Source organism: Cavia porcellus, unplaced genomic scaffold (genome assembly GCF_034190915.1).
Source record: "Cavia porcellus strain 051 isolate PalLab524CR breed Dunkin Hartley unplaced genomic scaffold, mCavPor4.1 scaffold_6, whole genome shotgun sequence".
In the NCBI taxonomy this organism is placed as follows: domain Eukaryota; kingdom Metazoa; phylum Chordata; class Mammalia; order Rodentia; family Caviidae; genus Cavia; species Cavia porcellus.
This window is the reverse complement of record NW_026947489.1, coordinates 30,328,582-30,344,188: the sequence shown is the minus strand read 5'-3', so window position 1 is coordinate 30,344,188 and position 15,607 is coordinate 30,328,582. Positions and strand designations below refer to the sequence as shown.

The 15,607-nt window shown below is 42.2% G+C and overlaps 1 protein-coding gene across 2 annotated transcripts in view; it reads left to right on the top strand.

The window, feature by feature from the left end:
* Eif2ak4 (eukaryotic translation initiation factor 2 alpha kinase 4) overlaps positions 1-15,607 on the top strand; it is a 110,699-nt gene that overhangs the window by 77,578 nt on the left and 17,514 nt on the right. Inside the window, exons 22-27 of one of the 2 annotated variants that reach the window (XM_003475680.5) lie at positions 932-1,007; positions 1,574-1,695; positions 9,817-9,866; positions 10,804-10,972; positions 12,054-12,170; positions 13,762-13,827. In XM_003475680.5, the coding sequence (XP_003475728.1) occupies positions 932-1,007; positions 1,574-1,695; positions 9,817-9,866; positions 10,804-10,972; positions 12,054-12,170; positions 13,762-13,827 (600 nt within the window). Of the gene's footprint in view, positions 1-931; positions 1,008-1,573; positions 1,696-9,816; positions 9,867-10,803; positions 10,974-12,053; positions 12,171-13,761; positions 13,828-15,607 lie in introns of those variants that run through there. The other variant, XR_010048015.1, reaches the window with a different exon arrangement.

Here is a 15,607-nt window from a genome sequence, read left to right as displayed (position 1 = left end):
CTTCAGCCTCCCAGGTGCTGAGGTTAGAGGTGTGCACCACAGTACACACCTTTAACAAAACAAAAAAGCATCTTTCTAAGGGACTGAGGTGTATTCCAGGGGTAGAGTGTGTGCTTCACATGTGCTTGGCCCGGGTTTCACCCCAGCACCAGAAGATCTCTTTAGAGGCTCCCAGACAGCTTCTGAAGTGTAGGCAGGTTGCCAGTTTTGTGAGCTCTTAATATCTTACTTCCTTAAAAAAAAAAAGTAGTAGTTGAAGCAATATAGCCTAATGTTAGGATCTGATGAAGTTAGGTAAGTAACAGATGCTGGTGGTATTCTCTGTGTGCCTAGTACATGATACAAATTTATAAGACAGAGGAATAGAAGAAGTAGTGGTGAAAGAGATGGCCGGTCAGTGTGGAGTTAACGTGGAAGGCCACTCTTCCTAGCTGGCAGCTTTAGACATTTGCAGGATCATCAGTGAGTTTTTTTACTTTTGTCTTTTTGCTTGTCTGCTTCTCGGTTTTCTATAGAGAAAAGACTGCTTTTATAATAAGCAAATTGCCAAAGTATGTAGGTGACCTGCAGACTTATGGGGACTCACCAAGAGGAAGCCTGATGCCCTTGTGGTGTGATCACATCACAGAGTCCCTGAGAGTCGTCGGGGCGAGCATTTGCTCTGAAGAGCATGTGTCTACAGCACAGAGCTGGGCCTTTGAGCCATGTCCTGGCAAGGACATGGCGACTCCTGAGTTCTGAAGCAGGGTACATAGTATTGTGACTTATGGTCTCTTTCCTGAATGTACTCACAGAGGGCCTGGCTTCTTGAGGTCTGTTTTATAATCCTGAGAATAAGCAATGTGGTACGAAATGCAGACCACAGATGACATTTTAGAGCGTCTTTTGGGTTAGGGTTTGGTGATGACATTTCAATTGGGTCCTATTTTAGGGCAACTTCTCAATCCGTACAGCCAAGATACAGCAACACGTATGTGAAACCATCATCCGCATCTTTAAAAAACATGGTATGTCCTTTAAAAACTCATGTTGCTTCCCATAAGATTTTCTATCATTAGAAAGTATTATTAGTGAATTTTGTTACAACTGTTTATTAAAATTCAGTTACAAATAATTGATACCATGTAAAATTTAAGCTTATTTTTATAGCTCAGCTCACTGAGGGGAAACTGATCAGAATATTCCAACCTTGCAAAATCCAGTTGGTTTGTGCAGTCAGAAATAGTACTTAATAATGCAGTGGGGTGTGATAGTGCCTGCCTGTAATCACAGCACTCAGGATGCTGAGGCAGGAGGGTTGCTGCGAGTTTGAGGCCAGCCTGGACTACATAATGAGTTCAAGGCCAGCTTGGACTACAAAGCAAGACGCTGTCTTTAAAAAAATATATAAAGGGAGGGAGACAGGGAGTGCTCAACTGACAAACTTAACCTAGGTTAGGTCTCTATTTGTATATTTAGAGAACTGCAAAAGACTGATGCTGAGCAGGTTACTGGTCGGATTTGTGTTCATTTTAGGTTGTCTCCTGGAGAGAGCGGAAACCCGATGATGTTTGCTTTCTCTGGTTTGCTGTAGGAGCTGTCCAGTTGTGTACACCACTCCTGCTTCCCCGAAACAGGCAAATCTACGAGCACAATGAGGCGGCTGTTTTCATGGACCACAGCGGGATGCTGGTGATGCTACCTTTCGACCTTCGGGTGAGGCTGAGAGCGCTGCTGACAGGCGGGCCCGTATTCTCGTTAAACAGTTGTCGATGCTGGACATTTTCCTCCAGACTCAGAGTCTGTGTGTCACCCTAAGATCTAGAGTTCTTAAGGGAGTTGGAGTAAGAACATGATTGGATATCAGTAAGTGTTGATCACCAAATGCTGTCCGCCTGGCCAGTAGTCCATCTGTGCCTGGCTCTGCAGCTGGACCCTGTGTGGCAGGTGCCACTTGTGCACAGAAGGGTTGGGCCTGTTGACATGGCACATTAACATGACCAACTCCGATAAATAAGCATAAGGTACTTCTTACTTCTTGGCTAGATCTTCGGTGGAATCCTACCATGTTGACATCTAAAGCAGTTAGACTCTCACAGCCACTAGTGCTTCTGCTAACTGGATGTGCTGAAGGCTGCCAAGCTTGCTTTCTTCTGACTCTCAGGGGCTCTTTGACAGTGGCAGTTTTATAAGTAATTCACTTCTATGATACTGGCGTCCCATCAGATCCCACATTGACTATGAACAGGAAGAAAACATGGGACACAGATGACAAAGGCTTAATCCCTAATGTGTAGCAGGCAGTTATGGACGCAAGAGTGGTAGAGATGTGCTGAGCATTAGCAAGTCCTGATGTGATCCTGATTCCCTGCTAAAAAACCCGGAAACATAAGCAAAGAGAAAGAGAAAGAGCACAGGGCTGATAAAACCTCTGAAAACATGCTAAGTCTTGCTGGTAAAAAGCAGTACACAGCTGGGGCTGGGGGTTTAAGCTCAGCGGCATAAGCGCCTGCCTTGAAAGCAGGCAGTCGTGAGTTCGATCCCTGGTACCGATAAAAAGGAAAAAGACAAAAAAAAAAAAAAAAAAAAAAAGCAGTGCACAGCTGCCTCAGCTTCACGTGTCAGGCTGGCAGAAAGGTTAAAATCGATAATCTAGAGACGATCAGATGCAGGAAAGTAGGGCCTTTCAAACACTGCAGAGGAGAATGTGAATTCCTGAACATCTAGAAAAGTAGTCTGAAAGTTTATAATAAAGTTCTTAAAAATCTGATACACTATACTTGAGCCAGAATCCCTCTTTGAGAAATTTATTGAAAAATAAAAACACATCAGTATATGAATGTTAAAAGGATGTCTGTAGCCAGCTATAATTTCAGCACTCAGAAGGCTGAGCCAGGTGTGGTGTTGCTTACCTTTGATTCAGCACCTGGGAGGCTGACACAGGAGGATCATGAGTATAGGGCCACCTCGGGCTACATAGTGAAACCCTAAATAAATAAATAAAAATTAAAAGATAAACATTTTTTAAAGGGCTCTGGGTGTGGCTCAGTAGTTCAGCACTTGCCTAGCATGTACAAGGTCCTTGAGTTCACTTCCAAAAGGAAAATTTAGATACATATTTTTCTTTCTTTTTCCCTCCTTGGCCCAATATTAGGGATTGAAGTCAGGAGGATTTCGCCACTGAACTATACCCATAGTCCTTTTCATATTTTATTTTGATTCAGGGTCTTACTAAGTGACCCAGGCTGGTCTTGAACTTCCACTTTTCCTGCTTCAGCCTCCCAATTAGCTGGGATTACAAATGTGTGTCACTGCACTCAGCTAGACCTGCATTTTTTTCATAGATCAAATATGCGTAAGTTATCAGATGAAACTGTTTAGATAGAGCTGGGCGTGGTGGCTCATGCCTGTAATCCCAGCACTCGGGAGGCTGAGGCAGGAGGATTGTTTTGAGTTCAAGACCAGCCTGGGCTATAAAGTGAGCTCAAGGCCAGCCTGAAGTGCATAGCGAGACCCTGTCTTGAAAAGACAAAAAAATGTTTAGATATATCCATGTCTATATTTGAGCTATAGGAATATCCATGGTATATGGTTAGCTTGAAAAGAAAGGTAAGTTTTTAAAACTTAACAGATATTCCATTTTTGTTAGAGAAAGACAGAAGTTTATACTGAAGACTCCACACTGAGCTACATTCCCAGGCACTTTGTAATTTTTATTTTTAGACAGAATATTGCTAAGCTGCCCAGGTTGGGCTTCAGTTTGCTGTCCCCCTGCCTCAGCCTTCCAGAGTGCTGGGATAGATTATAGGCGTGCACACCTACACCTGGCTCAGAAAAGTTTTAAAAGAAACTGAGGACATAATGCCATGCAAAATCGCGTGCCAGAGCCGTGGTGGAAAAGGTGGAGGAACTTACTGAGACAAAAACAGAGTCAAGGGAAAATGTAACAGTTTCACTACAGCCCGAGCACCTGCCGCAGGGGGAGGTCTGTGTCCCACTGTTTTAAAGGGGAAGCCAAGCTGCAGAAAACCAGTGGCTGGCTTTGGCACACACGGGCTGGAAAAACGTTAGGTAGAATAAGGTAGGGCCGTGTGTTCTCCGGTGTTCTCCATCGTCTTTACAGTAAGGTCTGGTGTCAGGGGTGTGGGCCACGTAGTGGTGAAGGCGTGAGGAAGGAACGTTAATGGCTGGTTTGGCCGTAGGTCTCTGAAGCAGTTTGTTCTGAAGCAGAGTATGTGACTGTGGTGTAGAGCCAGATGGAGCAGACAGGTGGAACAGCACAGACACCAAGTGGCAGCCCTTTGGTTGTGCCCCACAGTTCAGGAAAGTCATGTCTTTGATGTTTGGATAGAGACTTTATTCCTAGTAGTCGCTTCAAGCTGGACATGGATGAAAAGAGGTTGAGTTTTCAAACTATCAGGGATCACTGGGGCCAGGCTGGGAGTAAAACCTGCAGACAGCCCCCTCTGCAGGAATATAGAGGAAGGGTTAAGTGGGAACGGCCAGTGTGGATCATCCTCCTCTGTAACTGATGCACTGCGACCTGGTGGAAACGAAACACACAGCATGTTAAAGAAGGGTGGGCTGTGAGAAGAACAGACGGAAGTGGGCCCAGAAAAGGGCGTGGCCAAGACATCCATGCCCAGGAGATACTCCATGACCACGTCTGTTTGTCCCTAGGTGCTTGGCATATGGCTATGTTGTTGTATTTGTTCTGTTTATTTAACAGTAATATCTTTTCCAGCATAATATGTGCTGCTTTCTATGGCGAGTGTATCTAGAGCTCAACAGTTTCATCCTGTGTCCCTCTAGAGGTTCTTGACTCTGTAATTTTTAGACAGACTTTATCTTCCTTAATCTTTTTATTTTTTTGTTGGTACTGGAAATCAAACTCGGGACTCCACATTTGCAAGACAGGCGCTTATGCCACTGAGCCAAATCCCCAGCTCTCTTCCTTAATCTTAAGGAGAAATAAATTCATATCTTTTTCATTATTAATTATCTTATTTTCTGCTTATATTTTCCTCTTGGGTATTAAAGACCCAGTAAGTAATCAGTATTAATCTCCTTTTATTATTAAGGTCCATTAGATCTCTTCAGGGATATTTTTGGGGACACATGAAGAGCTTTTAGGCTAATTTTTTTTACCAGTTGTGTCATCTGCCAGGGTGGGTCATGGTCTTGTTCAACCATATAGCTTCCCTTGGAAGCGTGGGAACAATTCCTCTACAGTGACCCTTCTGTTTATAGAGTGGACAGTGGTTGATTCCAGTCCTTTGGGGGTCCCACAGTCCCTCTGCTAAGGGGGTTGGGTGACTCACAGAGTTGAGACCTTTCTCAGAGGAGTCCCATCATAGCATAGGGCCTAGGTGATGTTGGAGGACAGGAGCCAAAGTAATAGCTGTCTTCTTGCCCCCTTTACCTTCTTTGGCTCTAGTCTCTAAGCCTCCATCATTGAACACCTGCAGGGTTAGTTACACCAGCCTCCAAGTGGAAGCGTGAGTCCTAACATTAACAGTGGTAATCTCTTGGAGCACTGTTGTATACTCATCTTGCAGAGGATGGCTTGTCGTCTTAAAATGTTGCTCAGCTTGTCTGCTAGAAATCATATTTCTTAACAGGGTTAACAGGCAACAGTTAAAAAGTCATGCAAGGAAAAAATAATAAGAGCAAAACAAATCCAGCTAATATAATAGTCTAAGAAATACAATAGGTCTAGGTTGGTCCAAATTAGAGTCCTTTTAAATGGAATGAACTTGTTTATAGATGAGCTTCTAAGTGACCATTGTCTAATTTTGTAGTTATTGGAGTGATACTGTTTGAAATGTACAGTATTTAGGAATATATAATTATCATAATACAATTAGGAATACATAAACGTAGACCCATAAAAGTCTGTCATAAACAAAATTGGTTGGGAGATACTCGTTTAGCAAAGTGTTTACCTAAACTTTGTATTTTAGAAGGCTTATGCATCTGGAAAGTATAAATGCATTTAACATACAAGAAAGTCAGTAATAACTAGCATTACAGGTGCATAGAAGCACTTTTGTATCAATTTAGTGTTTTACTTTTGAGGTAAAATTTAGAACATGTGGCTTAATAGTATCGATATAATCATGTGATTTTTTGTATTTAACAGTTACAAAGCTTAACAGCATAGGAATCAAAGAACAGTCTTAGATCTCTTATAAGCTTAGAAAATGAATAGATCATGTACAAATGTATTTCATTTATATAATAACAAAATGTTTATTTAGGTCACAGCCAATAATTTAGACCAGGTTTTAGATACCAGTTTTCTCCCACCTGAGTGGTACTGAATATAAGCAGCAGAAGTGTTAGAAGACTTGTTGATCATTTTATATGTTGAAAATCTAAATATAATGCATATTACATAGAATGCTTACTGGCTACTGTGTATATATTTCAATTTTTTTTTTTGTCTTTTTCATTTTTATCAGTACCAGGGATCTAACTCACGACTGCCTGCTTGCAAGGCAGGTGCTTATGCCGCTGAGCTAAATCCCCAGCCCCTATTTCAAACTTTTGTAATCTTCATTTTGCAGACTTGTACACAGTATATTTAGTCCTCTAACATATATGTATCTCTAACCCTAGTATTAAGTATACTGTGTTAAACTAAAGCTGATAGCTGTTCATTTAAGCAATGTTATAAATTGATCTTTTAACAAACCCTGGCTCTATTATGACTCAGTTTCCTTGGTAATCTAAAGCCTTTTAGTAGAAAACAGAAGAAATTATTTTAAAAATTAGGGAAAGGACTGTTTAGCCCAGCAGCATAAGCACCTGGCTGGCAAGCGCAAGGTCATGAGTTCGATCCCGAGAACCAATAAAAATAAAATAAAATAAAAACTAGGGAAAATCAAAAGGGTCACCCACCAGTGCAGAGAACTAAAGAATACTGGTTTAGGCAGCTGCTGCCTCATCCCTGGAGGTAGAGTTTTGTCTGGTGGTTCCTCAGGCCCACAGGTCCCCCCAAGTGAAAAATTTTCCCTACATATATTATTTTAAATATAAAATACATTAAAATTTTAACTCTTAACAGCCTTAAGAAAGTAATCTTAAGCCCTTTTTGTATATTAGCAATTTATGAAAACTTGTTTAATAGACCCAAATATCTTTCATTTTTATAAACTTCAAGAAGCTAAGAATACTTGAATTTATATTTAATAATTGATGACTCACATGTTGTTAAAAACATTTATAAATATTTATCTCATTTTTATTTGCAATTATTTTAGATTATTTATTAGAACCAAGATAGTACTATTATAATTAACACTTCAAGCAATATTTTTAATCAGAGAAAAACCCTAGAAGTTGTTCCTGAAATATGGAGGACTGGTGGCCCACATTTCCTATCCTGCCACTCAGGAGCCAGAGGCAAGAGGATCATGGTGAGCTCAAGGGCAGCTTGTGCTACATAGTGGGATCAAGGCCAACCTAAATTACATAGTAAGAGGGTCTCAAAAAAATGAAGACGAGCCAAGTGTGGTGGCACATGCCTGCAATCCTAGCACTTGAGAGGCTGAGGCAGGAGGATTGTTGTAATTTGGGGACCAGCCTGGTCTACAAAGTGAGCGTCAGGCCTGCCTGAACTGCATAGCAAGACCCTGTCTCAAAAAGGAAAAAAAAGAGGAAGAGAAGAACAAGAACAGAAGACAATGGACATTGCATTTTAAAAGATAAACATCTTAATTGGCTAACAATCTAGGCAGAATATACAAGGTCTGCCAAAAAACGTGGAAACACACATCAGGAAAAGAAAAAATGTATGTAAATATTTTGTAAATACACTTGAGACATCATGATATTAATGCAAGTTACTTTTGGCCTCTACAATTACAAGAGGTGCTCGTTTCTCTTCTCTTGAAGTGTGTGTGCATTCTCTTGGATGACCCTGTATGTTAGCAATTGTAAACACTATCCCTACTTGCCAGACAACTTAAATTAACTCATTTGCACTATTCACTTATCTGTATGTTAACTTAAATAGAACTTTACGGAGGATGACATGTGCCTGAGATAGCATGTAGTCCCATATGCATTAACCAAGATCATATGTAACACTGCATACAAGACACATCAAACAGTTACATTAAAAAAAAAACAGTTACATTAGATCAGAGCACACCTTTAGATGTTTTTGCCGTGTTAGATTATCAGAACTCTTTCTCATTTTAGGTTTATAATTATGAATAGACTAATTAGAATTCTCCCTCAGTCAGAGTACTGATGAGCACTTGACTTTCACACAGTTCTTGACAGAGGCCTTTGGTAATACTTGGATTTTCGTAATGGCACAGAGTTAAATGAATAAAAGTCAGGAAGGAGAACAGGGATCTGGACAAGGAGTGCTGGCAGCCGGACTGTTCAGTGAGAGGACACTGGCATCTGAGAGAAGCCGCAGAAGGATCCCTGAAGATACCAGTTTCAGGGTCAGGAGAAGGGAGCTTGGGGCGGCCCTCCTGCAGGTGAGCAGCCTGTGAGGAGGCCATGAAGGCCTGAGCTTAAGGGATGTCAGACCTTTTCTCAAGAGTCATGACAGGAGGTGTCAAATTGGAGGATATTGTATTTGAGTGTGCCAGTGAAGGGTCAGAGCTCAATTTATCTGGAGGTCAGGTGGTTGTGTACAAAATGAAGCTTTTTTTTTTTTTTAGGATCTGAGTGTCAAACTTGGACAGTTGTTGAAAATATATTCCAGGGCTGAGTCCAAGGGAAAGGAGGACAGGAGGCTCAGCCTGTGTCCTACCAAGGTGTAGCATCCACCCAAAAGCATCCCTAGAGAGTGTACAACTTCCTCCATGTGGAACTTGAGGGCTTTTCTGAATTGGGGTGTCCAAGGACAGAGGGCCTTGCAGAAGTGGAATACTGTTTCATCTACAATGGTGGGTCCATGTCACCCAGCTGATCAGGCCAGACACACAGACCTTAGAGAAAAGAGCTCGCAAGCCAACCTTGGCCATCAGGGCCTGCAGGGGAAGAGGAGACTCACATACTGGAAAATCCTGGTCACCTATAAGTCTCTCAGGTGGAGCAGAAAGAGATGAGGGAGCAGAGGGGCTCCCTCTGTAGGCTCCCGGGAAGGTGGGGAAAGGGGTCCTTTACTTGCAGGGGCCTGGTGGTCAGACTCTCCAATCTTTGGATCACCACAGTGAGTATAGAAATGCCCAGGGATACACAGGGAAGCCCCACCTCCACGGGGCCAGAAAGCACTGATCAGCATTGCAGCCGGCAACCTTCAGGCCCTGCCAGCGAGTTAGAAGAGGCAGATGAAGGGTGAAAAATGCTGTTTTAAAAAATTGAAATGTAGCCAGTAATTTGCACAGACTTTAATATTGCAAAATAAAAATATGACAGAGTATATCTACCTAAAAGTGACTTTTTCTCAAACTTAACCTAAGAAGATCCAGAGTAAGTAAGTTTGATGAGTAGCTGCTGACTGAAGCACTGGGGAACATGTCAGTCACACAGGTGGGGCCCAGCTCTGTGATCCACCCTCCCGTGTCGCTTCATGATGAGAGTGCAGTCTGAAAAATGCACTGTTGGGCGGTGCTCTTGTGCAGACATCGTAGCACATGTTTACAGAACTAAGGTGTCACTAGATGATGAAATGCCGTGGGACCGCCGCTGTATCTGCAGTTCATGGTTGATGGAAACGTACAGTGCGTGACTGTGCTAAAGCCCACTGAATTGTATACTTTAACAGGGTGAATTTTATGGTACATGAGTTATATTTCAGTAAGTCCATTATTTAAAAAATAAGATGATATAGTTGGCACATCTTGACACTGACCTTTAAAATTTTTTCAGGTCCCTTTTGCACGATATGTGGCAAGAAATAATATATTGAACTTAAAACGGTAAGAAACAATAGGGGCTGCCTTCCATTTGGTAAATGTGGGAAAGACACCAGGGCAGTGTTTCATCTTCTTTTAATCATTCCAACTGTGAAGTATACTGGGTGTGTGGTGTTGAGCTTGGAATATGGTCAGAAAGCCCAGTCCCAAGGCCCCTTTCTCTTGGGTGACTAGAATGTCAGCCTCTTTTTAGAAGAAGTTAAATGCAGCACTTAAATGCATTTTAGAAGAAATGCATCTCGTACCTTGTTCATGTCCCTAAGCAACATAACTAATTATTTTCACAAATGACTGTTTGGGAAAAATCTTTCTGTTCTTGATCACACATGTCCCCTTTTTAAGTGTGATAAGAGGGACAAATGACCAGTGAGCTCAGTATGGTGACGGCCACGCAGGCAACCTAACCAAAGCTACTCATAGAGAAAAGGAGCAAAGCCAGCAGGGAGGTGGCGTGCTGAGGAGCACTGGGCACTTAGTCCTGGGGAAAGGCTTTCTGCACATTCAGAGCCCACAGGGGTCACCTACCATGATCCTCATAAATTGGCCCAGCTTTGTTGTCAAGGAGCTGCTCTACTGCACAGCTCCTTTCTGTAACAAAAGCAAAGCTCTTGATGGGCTTTTATTCCAACACCAAGTGAGCAATTACAAGTTAGTCCTAAGGTCCAGCTATCCCTATTAGAAATTACTTACCGGTGGTGAAAATGGTTTATATGTAATTTCATCTCTATTGCAGACATTTTAAAACATTAAGCCCCGTAGTTTAATAGCACAAAAGTGGGAATTGGAACCTGTATCACAGGGCAAGTCTCTCTTTAAGTCCCCTGAATCATACCACTATAAACTTTTTTTTACCTTTTTTTTTTTATCTTGCACAGTAGTTCCTCATGCATATTTATTTCCAATAAGCAACAACATTAGAAATCTGGGTTTCTCTCTCCAGGTACTGCATAGAACGTGTGTTCAGACCTCGAAAGTTAGACCGATTTCATCCCAAAGAACTTCTGGAATGTGCCTTTGACATCGTCACTTCCACCACCAACTGTTCCCTGCCTACTGCCGAAACCATCTACACTATCTATGAAATCATCCAGGAGTTTCCAGCACTTCAGGTACATTTCCATACCTCCAAATTTTGCGGTCCCCTGCGAGAATGCTTCACTGAGTAAGGGAGAAAGTCTCCGGCAACGCCAGATCTGCTGCCCGACCTGCACTGGAGTGAATCGTGTTTATCAAAGCAACTGCAGAGCTCAGTGACATTGCTTTGGAGTTGCTTCTTGGACCTTTTCTTACCTTAACCTCAACCAGAACCTGTTTTGTTTTGGGGAACAGATGTTTTGGACCCATTCTTGCAAAATGCAAGAAATTGGGCTAATAATATGCATTTAGCATGTTCAGACTGCTCCTCCTCTGCAGCTCCTCCTCTACCTGGTCTCCTGTCTTCCTACCTTCCCTTTCCACCGCACTTACCTGCTACCTCACAGCGGGAGCCGACACCTGCCCTCCTCAGCCTTCCCTCCCATTGCACACCGTGCCATGGTCCTGACACTGCTGGGTCACAAGGCTTCCTTCTCCAGAAAGTGTTGTCTTCACTATGCATGGTCTTGACCTTTCTTCCCAGGAAACCTGGCTCTCCCTTCCGGTTGGGTGGCTGGCCACCTTTGCTTCTTGACCCTCACAGCTCCTCACATGAGGCGTCCACGTACTCCTCACTCACACTGTGTGTGCTTCAGGACAGAATCCTCAGCCCCACTCTTCCCTCACCCCCTCATCCGAGCTGAGCACCCACCTCATTACTCAGTGAATGCTTATTAATTGATCTGCGTGCACAAAGTACTGTAATGATAACTTTTCCACCAGCCTGTGCCGGTAAGTTAGTTGCACTTGTAGCAGATCTGTCCCTCATGGAAATATGTGTGAACTCACTCACACCTATTAAGCTTTTTAGCATAACTGAAGACTAGTCAGAATATTTTTGATGCATATAATAAAGTGTTAACCTATATGCCTTAACCATACCAGTGTAGAAATGTTTATGAAAAAATAAACTAGAAGACAAGCTGCTGAAGTAAAGTCCATCCGTGGTGTTATGATGTTATGATGTTACATTCATGGTGTAGGAGCCCAGATTTGGTCATATACTTATATAGCTTTTACAATAAAAATAATACATAATTTTTTGGTGTATTGCAGGAAAGAAATTACAGTATTTACTTGAACCATACCATGTTATTGAAAGCAGTACTCTTGCACTGTGGGATCCCAGAAGATAAACTCAGTCAAGTCTATGTTATTCTGTATGATGCCATGGTAAGCATTTAATTACTTTCACTTGATGTTAAAGCATAATAATTAACAGTCCATTTTTATTTTCTTACTGATGCAACCATAAAATTAAATTGGAAGTTTTATCTCCTTCCTTCATTGTTGAAAGGTGAAAGAACTAATTGACTTTAATTATACCAACACTTTACAAGGATTAGTTGGGCTTTTATTGTAAGCTCTATACTAGTAGTAACCTCCAGGGTATTTTTTAATAGAGTTACTTCTGGTTTTAAAGGATGGAATTATTTTATTTAATTTGTGAGATAATAAAGTTCCTTACTTAGTTCCTAGGGCAGGAAATCACCAAGTAATTAGTGTCAGTATTTGTCAGTAATCATTTTAAAGCCAGTTAATGTTTTTCTTTCTTTCTTTTTTATTTTTACTTGTGATACTGGGGATTGAACCCAGGCTTTTATATTGAGCTGTATTCCAATACTTTTCTTTTTTTTTTTTTTATGTTAAGACAGGTCTTGCTAAATTATTCAGTTGCCCACACTGGGCTCAAACTTGGCAATCCTCCTGCCTCAGCCTCCCAAGAATTAGGATTACAGATCTGGGCTGCTACACCCAGCGTAGTTAACCATTCTACTACACACCTGTCTGTGTGCCAGGAATGTTCTCAGCATAACTCACTTCCTTAGTATTCTTGCTTCCACTGACCAAAAGAGGGAGTGTGGGGGTTGGAAGGAGAGGCTGCCCGTTGTTCTCACAGCCTGCCTGTGCTTCCCAGTGACATCCTCTGTAGATTTGCATGGAGGGCACTAGGACCTCACTCAGCACCTCCTTCCTTTGGGACTGGGGCTTCAGCACCTCCAGTTACTCTTCCCTACCTTGTAGAATTCTTTATTTTATGTTATGCATCACATACAGAGCCTGGAAGTGGAAAACTGAATAAAGTATTACATTGTGGCTCTGGGATGGAGGTGAATATTTGTCTTCTCTAACTTCTTCTCATGCTGAATTCTATTAGGGCATCTAGATAATTTGGACACTAATGAGGCCAGCCTGTTTTAGGCAGAATGGGCAGTGCGAGTCTGTAATGGCTTACTGCTTTTCGTAGAACATGAGGCTTTGCTAGCATTGCTTTCATCTGGCAGATGCAAATGGTCCGAACTTCGCTGTTTGTTTCTCAGTGGTTCTTCCCCTCCGCCCACAAAGTGCTGCTGCTGTTTGGCAGGGACAGATACCACACCGTGTCCATAGGACGCTAGCAGAAGCCCCAGGGGTTGTGCAGAGGGGTTACAGCTCATGCTTCCCCATGTCCCACCAGCTGCAGCCCCTTTGCCAGTGTGGAATGAGGTATTCAGATCCCAGCTTTACTGGGGGACCGTGGCTCAAACTGATTTCCTCCCCTTTTAACTGATTCATGTCAAGCTTTTTCCGTTTTTACAATGTTCTGGTTTTATATGAATTACAAGGAGAAAGTTCTTTACCCACAGAAGTAAGTTCACCTCTTATAATTAGAAGCAGTTTATCCAGAATGAAGGGTAGAAGTGTCAGAACCAGCATGAGAGTTGTGCATCATTCAGGGCCCTGTTTGGTAACCCTCAACTGTCCCCTTTCTCTTCTGCATTAGACGGAAAAGCTGACGAGAAGAGAAGTGGAAGCTAAATTTTGCAATCTCTCTCTGTCTTCTAACAGTGTAAGTACCTTCTGATGGTGTCATTACAGCACTAGCTGTAGTTTAATGATGCTAGAAAATGGCACCACATTCTCCTAGCAGTGAGGCAGGTCTGCTTCCCGCTGCCTCACAGCCCAGTTTTCCCCTGGAGTCGTAGGTGCCATGGCAACCTCTGAGATGAGAGGAGAGGCACTAATACTGTGATCAGAGAATGTCTCTGCACGCATCTTCTCCTGTAATCACCCTGCTCTTTCTTGACCACCATCTCCATTCTTTACACCCTTGTGAAGCCTGCACTTGGCAGAGCCTCCTGCCGAGCAGACCTGGTACCAGTTGCCTTGTCCGCAGTCAGTCATGTGGAACCAGGAGGCACAAAGCTGTCAGATGCGTCTGCTCAGATCCCTGCCCTGGTCTTCTCACTTCTCAGAGTGGAATTAAATCTCCTGCTTTCCTGGAAAGTTTCCTACTACTGTACTAAAATGTTACATTTAATCTCAGCAGCAATAAAGAAAATCTCATATAATAAACAAGTTGATTAGATTCTCTCTACAGGCATCAAATTAACCCCAGATCTTTGGCACAGTAATCCCCATGTAATTGAGTGGCTGGATGACAGAAGACAATAGCCTCTTGTACACTTTGCTGAATATTTACATAAGAAGAGATTTTAAAAAAAGGAAACTTTCCCTGGGAGCCTTGTAGCCCCTGATCTGACATTCAATTACGTGGTCTTATGGTGATCAGCAAAATTTACATATGGGACAGATTGAAATATGATTTGTGCACAGGCCAGACAAAGCCAGTCTTTTGGACTCCTACTGTAGGCAGGCATGGCGCTGAGAGTAGATGGGAAGGTCCACAGACTGCACTCAACTCCTTAATTCACACTGACCTTGAGAAGCCACAAGAGACATACACAGCATGTATCTGCTCTCAACTTGTTAAAGCAACTTTGACAAGTGCAGTTGAAAGACATCACCCGCTTATAGGTGGAGAAGGTAAACTGGACACATAGCACCAGGAGTTTTAAAAATTGCTCCAGGTTGGGGCTGGGGATTTAGCTCAGGGGCATAAGCGCCTGCCTGGCAAGCACAAGATCATGAATTCAATTCCTGGTACAAAAAAAAAAAAAAAAAAAAAAAACTGAGCCTAGTTAACCCTTGAATATTTAATTTTGGAAATTTAATATTGGAAATTATATTAGTGATATGCAAAGTGGCCAAATAGTTTAATGTTCAAATGTGAAGAATGAAAAGAAAGCAACTTTAAAAATGTGTATTATAGGGGCTGGGGATTTAGCTCAGCGGCATAAGCACCTGCCTTGCAAGCAGGCAGTCGTGAGTTCGATCCCCGGTAACCGGAAAAAAAGACAAAAAAAAAAAAAAAAAAATACGTGTTATGTGCATGTAACACGTACTTGCTTTGTAACCTCGAACTCTCAACTATCCTGCCTTGTGTTATTTAATGGAGCTCTAGGGATATTAGAAAGGGGGATAGAAATAGTAGTACAAAAAAGTTTAAGTCTTTGGCCCAATCTGATTTTCGAGATGAGACTTCTGAAGCTCAGAGGTTTGATTTGTCCAGCAACGTGGACTTAGTTGATGATGGACTAGAACCAAAACCTAGAGATTTTGATTCTAGTGCTTCTGGTTCCTTGTTAATGGGGCTATTTTAATATTAAGATTTACTGAAAAGAAATTACTTGTTTTATTGTCAGTCTCCCTGTTTTTCTCTCTCTGCCTCTTCTTTGCAGTATTGGGGGTCTAATCAGGTACCCATCACTGAGCTACCACCCCAGCCC